Source organism: Diorhabda sublineata, chromosome 11, assembly GCF_026230105.1.
Source record: "Diorhabda sublineata isolate icDioSubl1.1 chromosome 11, icDioSubl1.1, whole genome shotgun sequence".
NCBI classification, from domain to species: Eukaryota; Metazoa; Arthropoda; class Insecta; order Coleoptera; family Chrysomelidae; genus Diorhabda; species Diorhabda sublineata.
Genome location: NC_079484.1, coordinates 5,453,069 through 5,477,732, shown reverse-complemented (window position 1 = coordinate 5,477,732; position 24,664 = coordinate 5,453,069). Strand labels below are relative to the sequence as shown.

Genomic DNA, 24,664 nt, shown 5'->3' with positions numbered 1-24,664 from the left:
CATTTCACCCTATTCACATCCGTCTTGTTGAACCAGGGATGAACACAGCTGTTGTTGAATGATGTCTGATGACGCCGACGAATATCTTCCAGTATGTCAAGTTTTTTTTCTAATCAAAACGTTTTAAAATCATTTTTAAGGATAATTGGCATGCTCCAAAACATGATGACGTGTCAGCTCACGCGCAGATTCAGATTGAGGGCTGGTGTCGAGTGTTCCGTGAGCCGAGAAGTTTTATTCGTTATCCGAAAATTCTTTATTGTCCACCGTAGGACTTTTCATAAATCGATCAGCTACTGTATTTTATATTCGTCGGCTGTCAAAGCAGTTTCAAAATATAGGGTACCTATATATTATGAAACTCAGTAGACGTATTTCGGTCTTAATCAAAACATGACTTGATGTGAACCATTTCTAAGAATTTTCTTTTTCGTTTGTTTCACTCGGTTTCGTGAATTTTGGCATTTTCATAATTGAATGCATGTGTTAGATGACCTTTTAATCTATTTTCTAAATACTTAGATGTCTGCCCTATGTAAACAGCGTCACAATCATTGCGAGGTGCTTGATATATGATATTATTTCTTTTATTTTTGAATGTTTTAGATTCTAGATTCACTAATTTCATTTATATTCATCTTTATAACAAAATAGTTTATGAAACTGTGTATTCATTTAAGAAAAAAAATAGTTACTGGCCGACACTAAATTTCTATGAACAGAATCGTGTAGATTGTTCGCACAGATGAACTTAAATAATTCCAGCTACATTTTAACCAGAGAATGTTCATTAAATTGCCTTGAGTATTGTGTTATATTTGACACCACTACACAAGGTTGTGTGCCAGTAGAGTTTGAAAACCAGGACAATTTTCCCCTTTCTGGGAATTTCGTAATAGTTAGCCTGAAAATAGGATTGTTCAGATCATGTTAATTAAATCAAATGTCGGTGAATAAACTTTAAAATAAATAATCATCTGTTTTAAATATTTCTATGTATCTATGAACACTTTAAATCAGAAATGGGTCTATTTTTGTCACCAGTAAACTATATTCTAAGGTTATAACAATAAAAATAAAGTTTAGTCATCAATTTTTCTAGACTAGGAAGTCGTTACGTAATTTATCTTCAGATAATACCGTTGACATTGAGAAATGTCTCGATAATATATTATAAAACCTATTTTTGGTAGGTTGGGTGTTACGAATTAGTGTCTCATTTTTTACAGCTGTTATATGATTCAGAACACTTCTATTGGATTGATTTACAAATATGATTTGATTGGTCGAATGCAATAGAGTCAAGAAATGAAAGAAAAAATAAAACACTTTGAGTGAAATAATTACCTGTGAGAAAGATGAATGGAAAAACTAAATTAATCGTTAGATACTTGGAGAAAATGCGTAGTTAAAATTTTGAGCGTCACACGAGATGAGAATCACAAAATAAGTTCAAGTTTCAATCTCTTTGGGTACTAATTAACTGAAGTGGCATGAGGAATCGAATTATTGTCAAATTATTATCAAACTTTTGTTCAATGGCTCTGTATACTATTTTATACTTATTTCCAGGCATAAAAGTAGAGGTTTTATACCAGAAGTACCTAGCCCACTAAAGAAAACACAAAAATGTTGGAAAAAATATATTTATTATACCAGTGATGTTCAATAAGTTTTTTTATAATAAGAATCGTCAAGCACCTCAAAATAGCCAGTAACTACCTTTTCGTTGTAAAAAATATTTAACCACCGAGCCATTTTTTCAAATCTGGGAACAGAAAATCATCCGAGGGGCTAAATCTGGCGAATGGGGTGCATGAAGTAGTAATTCAAACTTTATTTCATTAATTTTGGCTATTGGAATAACGGATGTTTGAGCTGGCGCATTGTCTTGGTCAAACAACATAATTGCGGCCGTTCTTGCTTGATTTGTTCGCACAAACGTTGCAATAAGTTCGCATTATACTCGCCGTTAATAATTTTTCCTTTTTCAAGATAGTCAATGAAAATTAGCCCAGGCGCATTACAAAAAAACCGACGTCCTGACCTTGTCTGTAGATGGAACGGTCTTTGCCCGCCTTGGGCGCTGGTTCTCCCTTTTCAGTCCATTGTTTGGATTCATCTTTTGTTTCGGGTGTGGAGTGTTAGACCCACATCTCATCTATGGTTGTGAAACTGCGCAAAAATCATTTCTTGTGTCTTAATTTTAATATGCGATGTACCGCACTTTTTGAAATGTTTACTATGTCTATATCAATTACTTTCAAATATCTCTCTTGTATCATTATGAGAAAAAAATGTTGAAAAAACCCATTTTAAATGTTATAAAAAGAGAATATAAGAATATAAAAAGTTGAGAAATAAAATGTTTATTAGAAAAATATTTTTTTGTGGTTTATTGGTCCCATTTTGTGATTTCTAAGCCTTATAGCTGATGTGTGCTGCATTTCTACTGAAAAACTTGACATGGTTTAAAACTTTATCTATCTAACTGAGAAAAATTATCTACTCCAACAGCGCTTTGGTTCGGCGAGCCATTTTTTTTGTTGTATTCATTCTGTTTTCAATCACTTTGATTACACGGATGATAGATAGCGGATTAACACATTGAGCAAGCACCACACCAAAAGAAACATCAAATAATCGTACTAACCCCAGTCTTTCAAAGGGAAATGTTTTCTATATCAGGCCAATTCAAAAAACAAAACCATATCTCTCAAAAAACTCCCCAAAAAAATCGCAATGGATTTTTTCTTTTTTTGACTTCTATATTAAGTTGCCAAATGTTGTCATTGTTGCTAATAACCTCAGATACAGGTTTTATGTCAGTAAATAAATTATTCAGTTCAAATAAGTTGATAGAGAATGAGAAATTCAAGGAGGAAGACGTTAAAAATAATGCTACTGATCAGTACTGAAGAACCAGATTCGATTGTTTTAAAATATGTTGTCCTATCATAAAATATAAAAATTATTATAAATAATAAATATCTTACAGCTTATGTAAGTAATGAATTGGTTTCTATGGAGTTTTCTAAAGAATTATTTTTACTTCTAACGTTACACGAATGAGATATTTTTTAGAAGATACTTATAGGAAGAGTTATTAAATGATAGATTTTATTCATATTGCGTAATACCTGAAGTTAATTATAGTTCAGTGTAGCAGATGTCGTTGAAATTTTTAAATTTCAAACCGCTAATAGTAAATCGATCAAATAATGTTAATTATGTACTTTCGGAGTAATCAATTCCTTTTTTAAAGAGATGCAGATGTTAAATATAGAGTGAAAAAAATGGTTCCAATGCTGATTTCAGTTAATTCATTTCAGAATAATTTGGAATCAAATATTTTTCTATAGAGCTTTTTATTCAGTCATACAAATAAAAAGTTATCACTTTTGCATATATTGATAGAATCAGTGGGAGGATTTTTCCCATAAAAACTGCGCATGTACCTTTGTTTTTGGGTAAAAGTACTTTTTCCGTTTTTCGAAACCAAATAAGTAGAAATTGAATCGACATTGCTGATAAACTTTTTGATTATTCCTTAATCTCAGTATATTGAGTTTTGTTTGCTCAAAAATTCGTCCCTTTGAGTTTTAAAAATACTAAAAACTCCTTAGAATTTGTGAAACGATTGTATACTTTCTAGCACAACATATATACAATAAAAAAAACATTGCTGTTGACGCAGATTGTATAAATTAAGACCTTTCCATTGAGATGTGGAAAATTCTAAGATCTTTTTGACCTGTCCTTGTAATTGAGTGAAAATATATACAATCCTATTGTTAATCAGTTAGATGAAAGAAATTCTAGTTTCTCCACCAGGCACGTTCAACAACGTTACAAGTTTAAACTTTCCACGTCAAAAGAGGGAAGCTTTTGAACTTTAACCTTTTTTTTTATTACGTCACTACATTCCATTAACATTTAGGGTAAACACTTGATAAATAGTATGGTGAAATGTCATTACGCACCAAGTGTTTTCGATGACTAAAATAGCTCGTGAAATAACATCGAGGAAACAAGGGTGTTTTGTATTTTGTAATTTTGACTGAGTAGGATTGCAGCTATTTAATTTCAACATAACTTTCAATCAAATCAATGTTCATAGCCGTAGCTATAAAACTTATTCATAAAAAACATAATAACAAATAATGAAATACGAGGTCTGGCTATTAAATAACGAGAAGGCGCCTTAGACGGGTGGGGTAGTGCTGTAAACGCCGATAAGAAACTGTTAGAAAAATTCACATGATAAAAGTCTGTGTGAAGTTGGTGCCAAAAAATCCTGACCAAAAGTATTTGGGCTTTCTAGTACTCGAAGAACCGACGTACTCACTAGATTTGGTACTGTGCGACTTTTTTTTGTTTCCGAAGATGAAATCTGCCTTAAAAGGGACCCGATTTGAGTCGACGGAAGCTGTGAAGTAAAAAACGGCATAGCTCCTAAAGGCACTCACCAAAGAAGACTTCCAGCACTGCTTCGATTAATGAAAAAAACGTATGGAAAGGTGTATGGCGGAGAAAGGAGAGTATATTGAAGGGGAGCATTCGAATGTAGAATAATTTTTATAATAAAACTCTTTTTCGTAACCAGTCTCGTTATTTAATAGCCAGACCTCGTATCCAGATTCCAACTTTTATATCCTGTAAGAAGGATTTTAGTTTTGATAGGTGACCATAATTGAAACCAGGATTTGGTACTGTGAACTCAAAATAGCAAATATTTTAGTGAACTACAGCCAGTGATAGTTGTCCGAAGCTAGGACAAACCGAATGGCCTCGAAAAAATCTGTTCGATCACAACAAAACAACATCAAATAAATCAATAAAAACAATTGTCAAATTTGAGTAATCTTAGTTCATTGTGAATCATCGTTAAAGTAGAAATTTGACTGAAAAAACTTGTTTTTGTTCACTAGATCATTGATTCATTAATCGATTTAGCATTAATATCACCAATATTTGTGACAAACGTAAAATAAGATACACATAGCTAGTTTTCAAAATATTCTCTTAGTACATCTTCAAGTTTAAACTTTCCTAGCCTGGCGTCATAAATTTAACGCTTACCGTTTAATTTATTCTTTTCATAGAAAGCAATTTTACTATATGCAAATGCTAATTTCAATAGGCGACAACGTTTAATTTTTTTTTTGTTAGCCTTATTGGTTCATCGTGATGAGAAAAAAAATTAACCGCTTCTAACGTTAATATAATAATTGTCTAATGTATGGTGAAAGCGTGATCAAATAATTTATTTCCAATCCGGTTATGCTAGAGATTCGAATATTTTACGTTGCCAAATAAGGTCAAACCGATAGCAAGTTACTATAATATCAAAAATTAATTTTGCTTCATACCAATAGCAAAAATAAGAACTTTTATCTCATATTGCTATCTGTATATGTTGTGCCTTTCTACGAAATAGAAATTTTTAGTTATAGATTCATCAAGTTATAATTTATCGACGAAGAAAACTGTTTGTATGTTTCGATAGAAAAGTAACGTCTGTAGGTACTAGAAAATTGTAAATTTGCTGTAAGGTATTGAAAGATTTGAGTCATAATCAAACTTGGACATATCTGATTTATCTTTCTTGAACTATTAAGCTGGTACCACATGATACGTCCAATGCTTCCAACGCTGGGCACTGGTATGATTGGACGAGTTACCTGTATCAACCAGTTTATTTTGAAAGAATGTATATCTGTTGTATGCTGTTCATCACTTTTTTACCACGATTTCATTTCTTTAGGTAAGTTTAGGCTAGGTTCCAATGTTGGACGCATCGTGTATTACCGGCTTTAGATGATATAATTCCTCAGTTTTAATTAGCGCTTCCTATAACCACTTTCATATCTTGATTTCAGCAGCACTCACAACATCGCAATCATTTCCAACGCAATTTTGTCCAATTTTCAAGTATGTAATTATTTTTTTCAACCCATCATCAACATAAATGACCAATTTAATATTAAATTATTTTTTTGTGCACACAAAACATTTCGAACACCTTGAAAGAATCGTTCAAATCTATTAATTTTGTCGTTTTTCCATGGCCTCGTGTCAGATTTTTATCTGTTTTTTGTTTAATAAACGCAGATAGGAGACTTTCTAATAATTTTCGAGTGTGTCTGTAGATGAACTTGAGGCTCCTTGGGTTTCAAATAATGACCGATAGTCTTTCCTTGTTAAATAAAAAACATCATTAACTCGTTTATTAAAGTTGACATTATATAAAATTGACGATAACTCAAAATCAAAACCAATATTCAAACTCATATCATCCTATGTCATGGAAAAAACTTTGGGCTATTAGGCCGTCGTCGTATGGTTGGCATCTTCAGGAATTATTTGTTTTACCGACTAATTCCGATTGATAGCTAGCCCACTATCAGATCCTTAATTTTAATGCTATTCAGAAAACAAAAACTGTTTAGAAAACAATTATCCGCAAAAATGGTAAATTACGTATTCAAAACATGAACCATCTTGAAGAAAGAAACAAAACTTAAAAATTAGAAGTTAGAATACCCACATTATTTAAACACTCAACTTAACTACAATAAAAAAGATAAAAAAATGTTATAATAATTGTGATGCTGTTTACATCGGACAGACATCTCAATATTTGGAAAGTAGATTGAGTAGTCATCAATCCGATAAAAAAACTGCATTAACAAACTATGAAATATCAAAAAACATACATTTAATACAGAAAATTCATGTGTATATCTCATATCCTGTTGAGCGCTTCATAAAAGAAATTTAGTCAGTGAAGGACAAGAAACGGTTGACACGTTCTTTCTGTACATCATAATCCGCCTTATTCGCTAGATTTAGTACCACGTTAATTTTGCCTTTTCAAAAAAATGTGCTAAGAGGGAAACCTTACAACAGAACTGAATAGATTAAAACTATTCCGAGAGAAATTCGAATTTTCTGTTACTTTTCTCATTTTGTTTTCAATTAAATAATTAATCGTATTTGTAGGTTTAAAACTTTTCAGATATTAGTTTCATTACCTTGCAAAAGCCTGATCCCACTAATGCTTCACCATTATTTAGTACTCTGCACGTTTATTTTTAGCAATCATGTTCTTCTAAAAGTATTTGAGGACCCTGCGCAGCTAAATGCTACTAAATATACTTGTTCATCAAAAAATCTTTGAATCTAGTTAAACGATAGCATAGTTAACATGGAACCACTCTTTATCTCTCTATACTCTATTCTAATTGGATCACCAATTTTCGAATGGTGGAATTTTTGTAACTATTTTATTTTTATCAGTCTTCAAATTGATACGACAATTTAAAATGGGGTAAAATCAAGTTCAAAATCTAAAAGCGTGATAAAACAAAAGTGAAATGTCCTTGTAATTGAACGGTACGCATATTAATATGAACAAAAATATCCATACCGTGGTAACGTATTCCATTTCCATTGGCTGCAATCGCATACATATTGTAGCATGCATTAACGGTGATTATTCCAAAAAATCACAAATGCTAGTATCTAAATATACGTTTACGTTTGGCTGCGGTATATAATTGTTGTAATGGCTACAGGTAATTCATAATGTAAAACTCCAAGTCACGAAAGTATTAAAACTAAAAGGAACTTACATGAGCATGCAAACTCGATATTGAGAAATTAATTTATTCAGTTTGTAAAAAATAATAGTTTACCGAGTATATTTCAATGTAATGTCAATCTATCCAAAGATCAATGAGTCATTTCACTAATACATCAAATTAATATTTCACTATACATGACTGCATATCATATTTATGGTTTCTGTATTCGTGTCATATTTACGAATGGGGAGCTCATTGTCCAACCGCGTGAAATTTTTCTTGAATCGTTCGGTGAGAAACGACTCTTAGAAATGCTCATTTCGATCAGAATACCAATTTTTGATCAGAGATAATATGAAGAATCGATTTTTAATCAACTGAAACTCAAATTGATATATAAGCAAATTAATTTTTTGAAAATCACTTTTATACCAAATTGATATACCAATTTTTGACACAATTGAACTGTGGTAATCCAATCTTCAACATAAAAGTTCATTTTCGACTAACTTTAATCTTAAAAATGTATTTTTTGCCAAATCGAATTAAGAAAAACCAAGTTTTAATCAAATCAAACTTTGGAATACCATTTTTTAACAAAATAGATATTTTTCATTCAATCAAACCAATGGAAGATAGTGTTAGAAGAACTTAAACATATAAAAGCCAATTTTAGTCCAATTTATTCTTTGAAAGGCCAACTTTTGACCAAAATAAACCGAGAAGCCGATTTTTGAAGAAATTAAACCTGAAAATTCCAATAGTTGTCCAAATTGAACTTATAAAAGTCAGTTTGTGGCCAAATTTAACTTTGGAATATCAAATTTCAATCAAATCGAATTAGATAAAATCAATTGTTGATTAAATATAACATTGAAAGTCAAATTTTAGTTCCCAATTACCAATGAAAAGCCAATTTTCGACAAAATTCAAACGATGCAAATTTTTCTCCAAATTGAACTCATAGAAACCAATTATGGATTGACCTAAACTTTTTAATACCAATTTTTGAATGAATATTAATTGAAAATCTCAAGTTGCATCTAAAAGTCCAATTTTAGTCAGAAATTTACTATAATAAGCACATTTTCGACAAAATTGGAATCAAGCCAATTATTCTCCAAATTGAATTTATGAACGCCAATTTATGATAAAATTGACCTTGGAATACCAATGCTGACTAAATCGAACTTAATGAAAACGATTTTTAATTAAATATAACACTAAAAATATAATTACAGTCCGAAATTAACTATAAGAAGCCCATTTTCCACAAAATTGGTATCAGGCCAATTGTTCTCCAAATTGAATTTATGATCGCCAGTTTATGATAAAATTGACCTTGGAATCCCAATTTTCCACTATATGTAACTCCATTCTTTATCATCAAAAGGCCAATTAACTTTGAAAAGCCAGGACAATATTTATTTTAAGTTATGATGGTCAATTTCCGATTAAATAAATTTCTAGAGTACCATTTTCTAACCAAATGGAAATTTGAAGGAAGATGATGAACTCAAAAACCGATTTTTATTGTCCAAATTAAGTTTGAGAAAGCTAATTTTATTCAAACAATACTTCATATAATCATGTAATGCCATATAATTAATGTTATAATCGGTATACTAAGATGTTTATCTGGATTCAATACAAGTCATTTGATATTATCATTGGTAACTTAATCTGGCTTCAATTGATAAAAAATCAATTTCACTAAATACGTTTTGATTTATTATTAAAATATTAAGTCAATTTTTAAACGTTGAGCTTCATCTTGATTATATTAGTTTTTAAACGAGCACTAATTTAGATAAAATAATTTGTAATTATAATTATCAATCGAATGTTTGTTTAATCAATAAAATTCTGGTAATAGCTAAGCTTATTTGATTTATTACTCGAGTAATATGATATTATGAGAAAAGTTGATTCGTTTTTCTGTAAATAAAATACTAAACAGAGCGTGTTTTCCTATGGTAAATATTGCCACTTGGTGTTGTGAGTTAGGAATGTCTTAAATATATTATACTACATACTTTATCATATACGAAGACCACTTTAGTAGAGTAGGTAAAAGAGAATGAAGAAGAATGGTAGGAGATTTTTAGGAAGAATCTGTTACATAAAATGTGTGATGATGAAAAACCCATAAAGTTTTCTGAACAAAATCAAGATCTCGAAGAATAGTTTAATAACACTTTGTGATTTAGGAATAATCAGACAATTGATTTATCGGCGTATGAAGACAGGTGTTTCGATTGAAAGAAAGTCAGGATCAGGCAAAAAAGCAAAAGAAAATGTTAATAAAGAAGAGAGAGTCAGTTTGGGAACATTGGGCAGAAGAAATTTCAAAATCGATAAGAAATATGTGAGCCGCATTCTAAAGAAACAGAATGTAGTTAAAAAATCAAGAAAATCGGCAATCAAATATTTTGAGAAGCAACAAATGGAACAAAAATCAAAACTTATAAATCTCAGTGACAACAAGTTCTCTCGGCTAAAAGTTTGGAAATCATTTTACTTTTGTTGGGGGTGAAATAACGAATAACGAGGATGGCAACAAAGTGAATTCAGAAGTGTATTTCAAAAGATACGAAAACGGAAAAGTTCAATTCGAAGGTGCTGGTATGGTGGTCGTGGTCGCTCTTGATCATACATTTGCTTTCTGGATCTAGATTAATAATAATAATCATAAAGAAAAGGCATCCTGAAGGAAATTTTGTGCTTTGGCCAGATATGGCCATTGCTCATTATGGAAAGGACGTTGAGTGGTCTAGGAATGCTCCTAATGTTCCTAAACTGAAACCAATTGAACATTTTTAGCGAAATTTACAACTAAACTTATATTTTGAAGATTGGGAAGCAACTACACATGATAAATTGAAGAAAAGAATTTTGGAAAACGTCAGATTCAGTATATCATGCAGCATTCGAAAACAAAAATAAGTGAAGCTAGCCGATTAGGTACTGATTCAGTTACATTAACTGTTTGTAGTTATAGTATATTAACCATTGTTTCATAGAGTGCAGTCCAAATAATTAAATTAAAACAAACAGTTTGTACAGATTTTTTTGTTCCTTCCCCATAATTACACCACTAATAATCAAATGTGATATCTAATAATAATAATAATAAAAATAAAAGGAAACAGCTAATATGCTATGTCACTTCTGCGAAATATAATCATTCTTGTAAAATAATATTAATTATGATTGGTTCTCAAAATGAAAAACTATAAAGTGCTACGTGCTATCGATAAGGATCAAAATGGATTAAGACAACATTCTTTTGGTAAATTCCTTTAGTTAATTAAAGTTGTTCCGTGATGTATCCCCATAGTATTTGATTCATATAGTTCGTTCCATATGGAAAATGATGCATACGTTACCAAATTTCTATCGTAGGCGTGGTATTGGTATTTTGAAATTTGCAACGTATTATAATATCCCTTTCAACATCCTCATGTTTTTCATTATTACAAAGTTTCGTTAAGTCACGTTATCCACAGTGGAATTTAATCCTAAAGGGTTACACTGGATATAAACTGAAAGATAATTAAAAGAGAATCCTTGCTTTAGGACGACGCGAAGCGTCTTTATGATCTTTTGTGACGATGGAAAACAGTGACGCTTCTATATAATTTAGAAGTTACAAAAAAAATGTATTAAAGTTTCCAGCTCTGAAAGAGTGATAATTTATATCTAGCGAGTTAATTTAAAAATGTTGAGGTGCAGCTAGACGGACTTTTGAGCAGAAAAGCAGAAAATTTTCATGTTATTTAATTTGAAATTACCACTAGCACAAAAATTCAAATATTAGGAAAATAATAAGCAATTAAAGAGAATTAAAACGGATATATAAAAGAAAATGTCGCAAAAAACCAAAGGAATCAAATAAAAAGATTTGAAAAATAAAAAATTTACTATACAAACAAAGAAAACTACGATGCACGGTAATTATGAAAATTCTTAGTCCAGTGAAAATCGTAGGGCAGGAAAAACAAATAAAGAAATGTTATAACTGAATGGGTGTGAATTAAAAGTGAAAGAATGTAGCTGGAGATGTATAAAAGCTAGGATCTGAATAAATAACTATACTAAAGTGGTCAAAAAACGTGAAAGACTCAGAGGCAGCGAAAAATTTTCATAAGGCACCAGTTGCAAGATGGGAAGAGAAACATAGATCGGAAAGAAACAAGTAAAATGATGAACCGAGACGGACACAATCTATTAAATATTTTTCGAAATTCGACGATACTATTTACAGAAATGAGTTAACATGTTGATATATTTATGTTTAATATTCACATTATATTTTATATTCTCATATACTATGACCATAGAAAAAACTGATCTTTCTATGTCGTTACAGAGCCCTGCAAATCACCATCAAAAGGAAGTTCTGTCTTCTAAACCCAGTCAACATTTAGTTAAAGTATCTTCCCGAAATGGACCATTAACATCAAAGGCTTCATTAACGTACTTAAAGGTAAGTTCAAATATATCCTTCAGACTGAAATAATTATTAAATATCAAAATATTACTTCAATTTCATAATTATTTCGAATTTGTTGCTTTCAAATCTTCTTTCAGTGTCTACTATTGTCTGTATACAATTTGCACTTGAAATATTTTATAATAAAATTAACAAATTACAGTTAGAGGAACAGTTGGAGATTGTATTTTACCATTATAATTGTTTAAATTTCGTACATTAATATTTTTGATATATTGATATTTTCTTGTCCATTTGTCATATTAATTATTGTCTAGACTCAAATGTGTTTAATATTTGTTCCGTCAAATGACCTAGACATTTCTAATCGTTTATTTTGTAATTTATCAGCAGGCCTGAAAACGAAAATAGGTAAACACGTTTAAACTGCATTTTGTTTATTTGACTAATGATCGTACAAAATGTACCAACAACACTTCAATCGGGGTGTTATTCTGAACAAACCTTGAACTTAATAATTTCATTTCGCAGTCCAGAAGATTCAATATATTTAAAAAATTTTAATTGTGGGACATAAAATAATAAATAAATAGTACCACTCATTGGAAAATAATTCAAAAAATGAAAATATATTTAAACAGTTCTGAAAAATTTTATGGATCAAAATTTTCTGTTGAACTTTCTGATATTACTTCTGGTATCTGCATTAGTCATATCTAGAAAATATAACAATGATTTTAGAAATGTAATTTTTCATTTAATTTATTCAGAAGTTCTAAACTTTTTCGTTTGTCCGAATCCACTTCCCTTTCAGCAATTTTTTGACTTTGAAACTGCAGGTAATTGGAGGAAGCAAGGGTCAGCCTTGGATACGATCTACCAGAAGTTATAAAAAATTCATACGTCGTTTTACATGAGAATTTAGCAGCGTTTGGGCTTATATTTGATTTAGATTGATTGGCCAGTTATTATTGAAACTTTCCACGCGACATTACATTCTTACCAGGTCAAAACAGTTGAAGAATATAGTCACAAGTAAATAAAAACATTTACCAGGTGGCTAGCGGCGTGGCAAAGACATTCGGGTGGAAAAAAAAACAGTCACGGACACGATTGGTCTCCTCAATTAAACGGTGGCCGTGGCTACTCCGCGCTGTAGAAGTACACTGTTTAACATTTGGTTATGGAACTTCTAACACTATGGTGGTCGGCAATGCGCATCTGGGAGCAAGTAACAACCAGCTTTTCAGTTGGCAACATGGGTTTCCTCAAATCCGTCTCTTGTCCTACTATATCGTCTCTAATGTACAAAGTTCGTCAAACAAAGAATTGTACAAAAAAGGTTCTTTATTTTGAGACACACACAGAATGGAATGAACGTGCACTGCTCTCTTCTTCTTTTTTTTTAGCATGCTGAACACGTTATGAACCATCCACGTGTTTAGTTAGGTGAACGTCGCTTACCAGCGTAGTTGAACAAGGTCTATAAAGTTAATAAGTCATACTTTCATTTAATAAAATAGCGCTCACGCCCTTAATATGACTCTAATTGATATAGACTAAACATGAACGTGAAGTAAATATTTAGAAAATAATTTGGAACTCTAATTACATTCTTTGTTTGTTGTTAGTTGTTTGTGAGGGAATCCACCAAATTGCGGCACAATTTTGATTTAAATTTTGACGTACTCACACACTTCAACTACTTTTCAAATTTTAAAAACTCGCTTAAAATGGATGTAGTTGTTTTTCGTAATATACTTTTTTGAATTAAAAAGCTCATAGTGATGACAACAATTAATTAAGCCAGGCATTATAATTTCCACGTGAAAATAATTTGTTTTTGCACAAATACATACTTTTGACGCTAAATATTAAGAATTGGATCTTGTGACGAATATCATTTATTTAATTGGAAAAAAAATGCTTGACCTGTTTATATAATTATTAAATGTGTTTCTAGGGTTTCGTATAATCGAAAATATCGTTCGAAACGGTAACTGGGTATAAAAAAAATACTATTTATCAAAAGTATTAATTATCCAACATTACTATCTAACCTAGATGACCAAATAGAAAATATCAATTTGTTTTTTATCATTTCCACGAGTTGTAGTACGTGGGACGTCTGACGATACACGTATCGTTCAAAATTATAGTATTAAAAAAAGTAATCGTCTTTTTTTTGCTGGAACAAAATATTTTTGTGGGTATGTGCTCCCGTTAACCCAATTGTCTAATCGTTGTAGAAGATATCTGATTTTTCCCATGTCCAAACGGCATTTTTTGTAGTAATTTCGCGCGTGGGTTTTTGTCTTAAATTCTTTATCGATCTCGTAAGGCACGAACTAGTTCGCGCGTAGGCAGGAATGAAATAAAAGAGAAAAAGGCTGTCAATCACCGGAATAGAAACGAACAATTTTTTTTTCTGTTCGAAAAAAAAAACAAAAGAATCTAATACCGTTGAATACTATTTCACATGATTTTTATATCCAATTCAATTCTCCATTTCAATTCACTTAGCGGTTATTGTTTCACTATGAGGTATCATTTTCACCACACTTATTTTTTCTGATCGACTTTAAGGCACAAATCAACTAGGAAGAAGTTCAGAATTATCAATAGCGTAGCGAGGAATGGTAAAAAATTATAAGTGGAAAAACGTCTGCTTAATAAAAACAAGCAATAATATACAACGTGTTTAAATATTCTCCTATAATTTTCAAACCCCAGGCTATTCGAAAAATCTTCCAACAGAAATTCAAGCAGATCTGTTAAATGGATATCTTGGAGTATATGAAATCCTTGCATACATTGCTCCCGTTCCTACATAGGCCAAACAAATTGACGTATTTCCGTCAGGACACGGTAGCACTTGTCTGTTATCAACACCGATATATGAATTCACATGAATGAAAGACAGCTTGACAATAGTTTTTTTAATTAATTATGAATGACGTTGAATTCTTATAGGTTCGATTAGGCTAGATCGTTATGGATGAAATTGAGTTTAAATAGTATAAGCAAGATTAGATCGTTAAAGATGGAGTCAAATTTTCATAGAATTTGTTTTTATCTCAAAAATATGCATGTAAAATACGTGTTAAGCCAAAGAACATCTGTTAGGGTATAATTCGCTGCCACTTTTAGTAGCAAACAAAAAATGCTTCTTCTTTCTCCCATAACAGGTCTAAAGCCTGTTCCTTTTTAATATCTTTCCTCATCTTGCCTCTATATTGTCACTCTCCTCTTCCATTCTTTCATGGTCGACTGTTTTCCATTTGGAGAGTTATCCCTTGGTCTGATGTTTTCGCTTCTTTATCGGTCTAGTAGTGTTTTTCCCGAGATTTGCCTGAGAATTTCAATTTCTGTGGTCTCCAAGAGCTGTTTTGTTTTAGGTGTTCTTAAATAGGTCATTATAAGTCCGATTGATGAGAAAAAAATAAATTATATTAATACCCTTGACCTGATTAGAATTCTATTTCGCTCAATGATTTATAAAAAAAATGCATTGACGGTTGCCTGGTTAGTTTGTCAAATTGTAGTCAAATGGTCGCGGGTTAAAGTCTGACTGTACTGATAGTTCCTGACTGTAAGTTTCCGTTACATATATATTCACACTTTACATCCAAAAATTCATTTTTACGGCAATTAAATTAATTTTTTTCAAAAACTGGTGCTCGTCGAGTATTTGTTTATTAAAAATTGCGCTTATGGGGTCGAATGTTTGAATGAGGTAATGATCATTAAAGTGAAATAAAATAACTGCACTTTCTCTAATTCAAATATTTGTAAATTGTCCCAAAGATAGATAATATTATTTACAAATATATAATTTGTTTATTTTCAGTCTGTTCATAGTAACAAAGACTACTCTTCGTCAGAATATGGGTCATCGCATTTACATCATACAAGCAGTTCATCGAATAAGCTTATGAGCACTTCTTGCCATAACGGCGTCTCCAGGACTTCATTAATCCACACAGATGTAAGTGTTTACAGTGTTTTTTTTTATAGAATATGCATTTTAAACTAACAAAAAACTTATTATGAATTAATTCAATTGACACGTGAAGTTATAGTGTATATGTGTAGAGTTTCAGAGTTTTTCTAAAAAGAACCATTTTAAAAACGATATATTATAGATATTTTCGACATAATTTCACGTATATTTAGTTTAAATTATGAAAATACTACAATATACAGTATGCATCAATAAAATAAGTTAGATAAATATCATTTTGTGAGATCATGACGAAAACATTTATAAACATTCTTTGTAAAAAACGTTTTTGTGCTTTTCAAATGATCTTTTAGTTGTTCAAAGAATCTGACATAAATTGCTATTTTTAATAAGGGTTTAAGTATTTTTTTATATATATTAAAATTTAACAGTAAATTTGATTATAAATATTTGAACAATTTAAAAAACTTTTCAATTCTAGTTTCCCATTTCTAGGTATTGTTTTATCCGTCTCTGTTAGGATCTTAAAATTTGTCTTTTCAACAACCTTTCATCGCTTTTCGCCTTCATTTCTTCCTTTGCATTGTCTTATACCACCCCTCAAAAGTTGACCCCAGCCTCTCTGAAGTTGTGAGTTTGATTCAAATTCGTTTTAAAATCATGACGTAAAAAGATATTAAACAGTTTCATTAATAAAAATGAACCTAAAATAATAGGTTTTCATAAAGCATTTCATTTTATTTTTTTGTAAATTGTGAACATTCTGATATCAAAAACTGTGCTAGAAAATCCAAACTTCTCATGATAAATTAAACTTTACTTGGTCAAACTCCAATGGAAACTCTTGAAACTTCACAAACAAGATAAATAAGATTGGGTTGTTGTTTTGTAGATAATTAATCCAAATTTGCAGAATCAAATCATGATATTCCAAACCTCCAAACATTTTCATTCTCCCATATATGTGCTACACATTTTAGAAAGTATCTTAAGGTAATTAATCTGCGACTCCCATTTAGATGTGGTACTCACAAATAGAGTAAATCATAAAAAATGAAATGACTTAACAACTTCTCTATTAGTTCATAAAAAACGTATGATAATATGTTATTATCGCTTTTCTTGATTAAATGTATCGTGTCGTTCCAACGAGCAGTGGATTCTACCGAATCCACGATAAAATCATTCCCTTGTGAGATCGTAAAGGCCTTGGGTAAACAGAAATAAAGGTTTATTAGAATTTCCCAAGAGCACTTCTATCCAAGGTAGTAACAACAAAAGCATGTTACAAAGTCATATATTTGATTTGATTAAAAGTTAGTGACGCAAATGCTGAGATATTTTTCTAGAACGGGTCTTCAAAATTTACTCCCGCAGAGAGAAATTGCAAAAATTGTATAACTTTGCATTATTTGAAGGAATGACACGATAATCAATCTAAATGTACGAGTGTATGCAAAAAATGTGGCGAATAGTTTTATTGACAGCAAAATAAAAAGCTAAAAGTTCTCAACATATCAAGTTACAACTTGTCGACAATTGTAGCAACTGTTTTGACATAATAATTTCCCTTTAAAAACTATTTAACTTCACCAGCATTCCACAAATATGAATATAATCTCTTGTGTGTAATTTAATGGTACACGATCTTAATGGGGACCCACATAATAGATGATTGATTCCGGGTATCCCTTGGATACTTGAGTTTCATTAAGGTACCAACTTTCGTACTTTATTTTGTATATATGTGACTGTAACCACAATACTTACAGATAATTATAACCTTTTATACAATAGGATTTTTCAGTATTTAAGAGCGGTCTGTAAACAGATAGATGTCTTAATATTCTGGCGTTCGTTCGAGTATTTATTTACTTATTTTATTATTTAATGAATTAATAAATCCTATTGCCATTTAATTATTTCATTGAACAAACTACAACAAGAGAATGGAGACTTCTATGAATAATACTTTTTGGTATTATATATGTATCTCATATGGGATGTTACTGTTCACCATTTTAGATTAGATCTTACACGTTGTACAATTATTTATGGCATTCTAAACCTGTCATTGAATGCGAATGATGTAGGAAATTGACAATGTACCTTTTTTCAAAAAAAACTCTCCGATTCTGAACGTTTTTTGACAAACTTGGACTAGTTGAAAGAAGAATTATTCTCAAATACCGCAGCGCAAGAAATAGAACTGATTTTCAGTTCGATTTCTGAAATTGTCAAAAAAATAAACAGTATTTACAAGCAAGAACCGGAACAGTAAGAACTTTAAAAATGCGATTCTACTAAAAGAACCAACAGATAAAGAAATTTGAGAACAGACAGATAATTTATTGACTATTAAATACGACGAGGAAGATATAGAAAACATAATATCCAGAATAATTTGGAAAATTTGGAATGAAGAACAATTTTCTGAGAAACAGAATATTGGAATATCACTTTTGGATGTAGTGTGCAAAGTTTTAGCTAGAGTCGAAAGAAATATACTGAATGAGTATCAATAACAATAGTGGGAGAATACCAAAAAGATTTCGGGGAAATCTAGACCTACGTATTGGGAAAAATGCAGATAGAGAGATAGCAAGATACAAACCACAGGGATTACTTATCACCATAAACAGAAGGAAATAGAAAGATCATTATGGAAAGAAGAATAGGCTGCAAGAAGTGTAAACCAAGCGAAAACAAAGGATATGGTGTTAAACCGGAGAATGAAGCGGAAGAGAACAGAAAATATAAAATAGAAAGCTTCTAAATACTTAAGGACAACACTTACAAACCGTGAGATCATTAAGTAATTTCATAAGATCAAGGGAGTTATCTCGAGCAACCAAACCAACATGGGTTTTAAGAAAGGCAGTAGAAATAAAACTGGATATATGGGAAAGGGAAATATTGAGAAAAATCTTTGGGGGAAAAACGAATGAAGGAGAAGAGAAGCTCAATTAGAACTGAGGAATCTGTATAAATACCCATCAAAATATAAAAACGCTCGGTTGGTGCATACCAGAAGCATTCTAAAAAATAGATATGCAAATATGCAGATAGGAATATTGACAAATGGAAAGGAGGTAAAAAAGGGAAACCAAAAGAAACATGTTGTGTGCAATCCAATGGATCGTATGTTGCGTCAAAAACTCACAATTCGTCTATAAATTGTTTTATGGGACAAAATCTAAATAAATTGATCGTTTAGTTTAATGGATACTCTAATCAAAATGAAGAACAGAACAAGTAGGGCGAACATAAACAAGCATATATATTATAATCGACGAAATTTCATTTTTATAGTTTTTTAAACACAATTTTATCGCGGTTTTAATGTAGCCAATCTGCCGAACAAAAAGTGGGTGACCAAAAAAGAAACATTTTAGTCGTACGCGAACATTCGAATCACGTTATTCGCGAGAAGGATAACTTGAAAAATCTCGACTTAGAGGTCGAATGATATAATAAGCAATAATATTAATAGTTCTTTCTACCTTCTCGACTTTTTATAAACGAGTTTGGTGGGCGGGTAATTTTTTTGTTCGGCAATAAAACAATTCTTATCGCTTGTCGATGGTGCAAGCAATTAGTCATTGCATACTGCAGGGGACTTATCAGCACTGCAATAAATTATTTGATCATTAAGGAGAGTCAGCGATGTTGAAATATTAATATATATTAAGAAATATATTGTTAAATAGGATATATTAGAACAAATAGGGTTTGAAAACGTGGATGAGACGCAAGACACAAAATTCTAGTTTTCTAATACACAATAGAAGAGATTATTACAGTGAAACAAAGAAAAAAATGGAGATTATAAACAAGAATACCTTTAGAATTAATATATAGATACATATTAGCTCGATCCTTTCGTTCCGCCCGTGACTCAGTATCAAAATAGATAATATCGAGCAGCGCACGGTGATTAAAGACTTGTGTTGACCACAACGCAAATTCTTGGTATGGTATACGGTAATTATATCTTCATAACTTATTCTTGTATTATAGTAGATCAATTTTGTAGAACCAGATTCTCAAAAATCGATTTTTATACCATAGCTTCGTACCACGTCTTATATTATTTTGTTATTATTCCTTATAATATCAAAACAACGCATCTTCAAACAACTTGTAATTGATTTTGTAAAGACGCCAATTTTTCAATGTTTTTTAATTGTTTTCTTCACGTTTCATTTTTGGAGAGTGTATCCGCAAACTCGAAACACAATTTTGGCTTTATTGTTTTTCAAAATATTCTCCATCAAGATTCACTGTTGCATGTTTCCGAACCAATTGTGGAAGCAATTGTTTCATTCCCATTAGAGTATCTCCAAAACATGAAGTGCTTCGTGCGCAAACAACTTTTGTTGGATTTGGCTCGTCTTGAAAGACCCCATACAGTCGATTCTTGGTTAGTTTCGGGTTCATATGCATAGATTCATAATTCGTCGCCTGTTACGATCTAGACGTCTTTGAAAACACCGCGATCAAACTTTTTCAGCATTTCTTTCACGAGCTTGTTTTCGAACCGATTGTGAGTATGCGGTATACAACACGAACGAATCTTTTTGATGTTTATGCGACTTGATACCCAAGTATGCCTCTATCTCCCGGTATAACACATGACGGTCTTCCAATATCAGTTTACGCACAGCATCGATGTTTTCTGGCACGACAGGCGATTTTGGACCATCTTCATCCTGTAGCGAAGTGCGACCACGATTGAAGTCGAAGTGAGTTGATCGGCACACTGTTTTTGGTTTGATCCACGTCGAAAGTCATAGAAAATGTTTCAAGTATCTGTAAATAATTCAAATAGCACTTGTATGACAACACGTTTTGTGTACGATCACCATTAAAAATGACAAACTTTTTGATGGCAATGTTAGATTTGAGATATTCACTTGCCAAAAGTAGCAACCCTTGTACATACTCTTAAAGCTTGATATTAAGTTTGAACACTTGAAACTTGATGTATATCATATATCGAAGATAATTAGATTTTGATTAGAATTTTATTCAATGATGTATAGGAAAACAATCAATTTTTACATCATTTTATTTAGAAACAGCGGTCTTATATATTTGATTTATGTAAAAAATATGGGAAATATCTCACCTGGAGATTTCATATAGTTTTATGTGATCATAAACGCACTTCTGCGCACACAATCGTTCATCATAACTTTTTTACAAAACATAAAACGCAGTTCATATATTTTTTTGTCAATCTATACAAAAAAACGAACATTTTGGAAGAAAAAATTGATAAATGTTTGTTTATTCACTTTTTATCTCACTTAAAGATTTCATATGGTTTTCTGACTTTGAATGTTATCATAAACGATCTAGAGAATCAAAATTTTTTGTTAAAATCATCGTTTTTACGGCGAGTTTATATAAAGAAATATAGGAAATATCTGACTTGAAGATTTTATATGGGTAGGATTTTGAATGTGATCATAAATGTACTTCTTGAGATATAATCGTTCATAACTTTTGTGCCAAGCATTAAACAAAGTTCATAGGTTTCATTTGTTAATCTACAAAAATAACGAATATTTTGAAAAATAATAAATACAAAGGTACAAACGATTATATGTGTGAATTCAATATATGTTCAATTTTAAGAGAAATTGTTATTATTGTTAATTGTAAAAACTTGATACATCAACATTTTTGTATAATTTGTTTTTTCAATTTGTTCATTTTTTTGTGTATATTATGAAAAAAAATATAACAACCTCATTTGATTATTTGGAAAAAAGTTATCAACAATTATATGTGAATGAGTGGATTTTCGTGAACATTTAAAGCCCTGAAACCAATATAAGTTTTCATTTTTTATTCCAATAATTTTTTTCAAAATCCGCCGAAAAAACGGAGATTTTCAAAAAAAATTCATCGAAATCGGATGATTTTTCGATGTTCTAGAGGCAAAAAACAAGGGGACCGCGAAAATATAAAATTATTATTGATTTATTTAAATTTCTACAATTGAAGACGTTAACGACAATCAGAAACTTTTATTAAATAAATTAAATATAAAAATGCGTAAAAAGTGAAAGAAATAGGGTCATTTTTAAATGTTTTTTCTGCTAATAGTACAGTAAAAATATTTCTCAGACATCCATGTTTTTAATCTAAATTCGCTCAGCGATTAATCGCAATTTCAACGTTTTTACTTTGCTCTTGGCAATAACCGTTGAGTGATTTAGGTGCTTTTACATTTTCACGTTTTTACTGCTAAAACCTGCTATAAACATGAATATATTATGGAAATCAGAATCGTGTCCAAGAATCAAAACTGAGTATTATAAAAATTTCAAAGCAAGCGTGGCAATTAATTGCTGATTCGAGAATATTTTCGGTTTTTAACATAACATGATAATTATTTTTGATACTTACATATTTTTATATGTTTTCGTTACTTCATCATCCTCATTTTATTGAATTAAAACAGGCAAAAAAGATGACGTTTCGAACTATATCGGTCTTTATCAAAATGTGATATGACAATTTCCATAATTATATTAATCAATAGATTACCTGCAATAGGAATATCAAAGTAATAAGCTGTTTCAAGCACAAAAAATTTTTTTTCTTAGATACTATATTTGAAAAAATGTAGCAGCAATAATCAAATTCTTAATTCTACTGTTTAGATCCATTTTATCATTGACAGTATTGTCGTTCCTATGTATTTAAACTTGTTTTTAATTCCGTTTCAAAAATTTTTAAATTTTTATACTTCTTTCGATCTTCCATAGTTTGTTAACGCAGTTTTATTTTGATGACCTTTTAATCTATTTTCTAAATACTGAAATATATGTCCTATGTAACAGCGTGACTATGACTTAAAATAATATTATATTTGAGACCTAGAATGGAAAAAGTTTAGTGGCAAAAAACTATATATTTGTATATAAAAGATTACATACAAACTTGGTTGGTTACAATATTGTATATCAAATATTAATTCAGTATTGTTTATATTCAGCAACCATATTGTGAAAATATTTATAATGATACGAAAAATTCATGCTCTAATAGTAAAACAAAAAACTTCGCAACTTATCGCTGTAATCAGTAGATTTACATAAATAACACAAACATAACACATTAGATTTATAATATTTAGATACACAAGCGATATTGAAATAAAAATTGAAACCAATGCACTGCCAATAAAAAATTATATGTTTTGACGTCATTGGTCTACGGGAAGAGCCATCTAAGGCTGTAAATGTGAAAATACAAAATAGGTGCTACAATATCTATATGATTAGCTATGATTTTGTTTTTATTTACAATAAAAAAATAGTAAAATTAATTAACAATGTAAACCAAAAGAGTTTTACATGAACTTAAGAAATTATTCAAGAAAATTAATTATATCACTAAATCTTTTGTTTCACTCGATATATAAAATGACGTCTTAGAGATACTCAATGTTGGTAGCTCTTTGATAGAAAAAACTCAATTGTGAAACGAGGTTCAGTACCGAATTCGCATTTATATAGATCTTCGAGGAACATATAATATCTAAGCGAAAGATGGAGATTTCTTATTCGTAGTCTCTGTATTACAATTTTTTTTTAGTCATTGGAGGAAATTTAAAGTAAGAAAACTGTAGAAAATATTGAATAAAGTTCAATATTGTTTTATTTTTCAGTTTGTGTCTCTTGTGGATGATAATACGAGAATGAATCGATAAAAAAGCACCTTTTCAGAGTTTCACAGCACAGAACAATTTGAACAGTCAATTAAACTTTATCTTTTATGTGGAAACCGAAGAAAATATACATTAAAATCATTTTGAAAGTGCTCTGTCTCATGCTAAGATGTGTGAGGTTTTATTTGCTTCCAAAAGCAACGTTGTTTAATGTAGAAATTCATACATATGTACAGTATCGAATGAAAGCACACCTTCAACTTATTTTTTGACTACCCAAAGTCATTTTTCTACAGTTTCTCGCCCCTATTCTTCACAAAATCTTGTTCAATTCAGCAAACCAACTCAATATCTGCCTTTCTTATCTTGCGTCCATTTTACCATCTTTATGTTCCCAGCTTCCGATCCAGTTCTCCATATATGTCTCAAACATATTACTCTTGCTTGTTTTATTTTCTTCACCACATTGTTTTTCTCTAGCACTTCTTTATTTTTATTCTTTTGTACACGTCATTATCTGTTTTCGATTTCATAATCGTACTCATAATTTTTTATTATTATTATCTCTTCCGCGTAAGTCATGATGTGCCATATTATGGTTTCATACATTCTGAGTTTAGTTTCTTAGCTCGTCAACATTTTTCTATTCCCAGCAAGTGTTCAATTTGCTGTTTATATCTTCTCTCTAACTTCTTCTGTTCCATTTCCATAGTTCATTATTATTACACCTAGCTACCTGAAATCTCTCTCGACTACAAACTCACATATTCCAATTTTTGCTTTGTATCTTTCTTCTCTCGTTTTGCTACATTTCATATATTTCCTCCTAGCACTAATTTTCATAATTTTTTCTTCGTAATCATTAATTCTTTCAACATTTCTTTCATTACTTCTTTGATAGTAGAATTATAACGTCCACGCAAACCCTCTCCATTTCTTATTATCTTTTATGGATATTTTTTATAACA

At 30.7% G+C, this 24,664-nt stretch overlaps 1 protein-coding gene across 3 annotated transcripts in view; it reads left to right on the top strand.

Annotated features, from left to right (window-relative positions):
* LOC130450248 (dual specificity tyrosine-phosphorylation-regulated kinase 4) overlaps window positions 1-24,664 on the top strand; it is a 150,482-nt gene that overhangs the window by 86,958 nt on the left and 38,860 nt on the right. For all 3 annotated transcript variants that reach the window (XM_056788539.1, XM_056788538.1, XM_056788537.1), the window contains exons 2-3: window positions 11,962-12,078; window positions 15,896-16,033. In XM_056788539.1, the coding sequence (XP_056644517.1) occupies window positions 11,962-12,078; window positions 15,896-16,033 (255 nt within the window). The remainder of the gene's footprint in view (window positions 1-11,961; window positions 12,079-15,895; window positions 16,034-24,664) is intronic.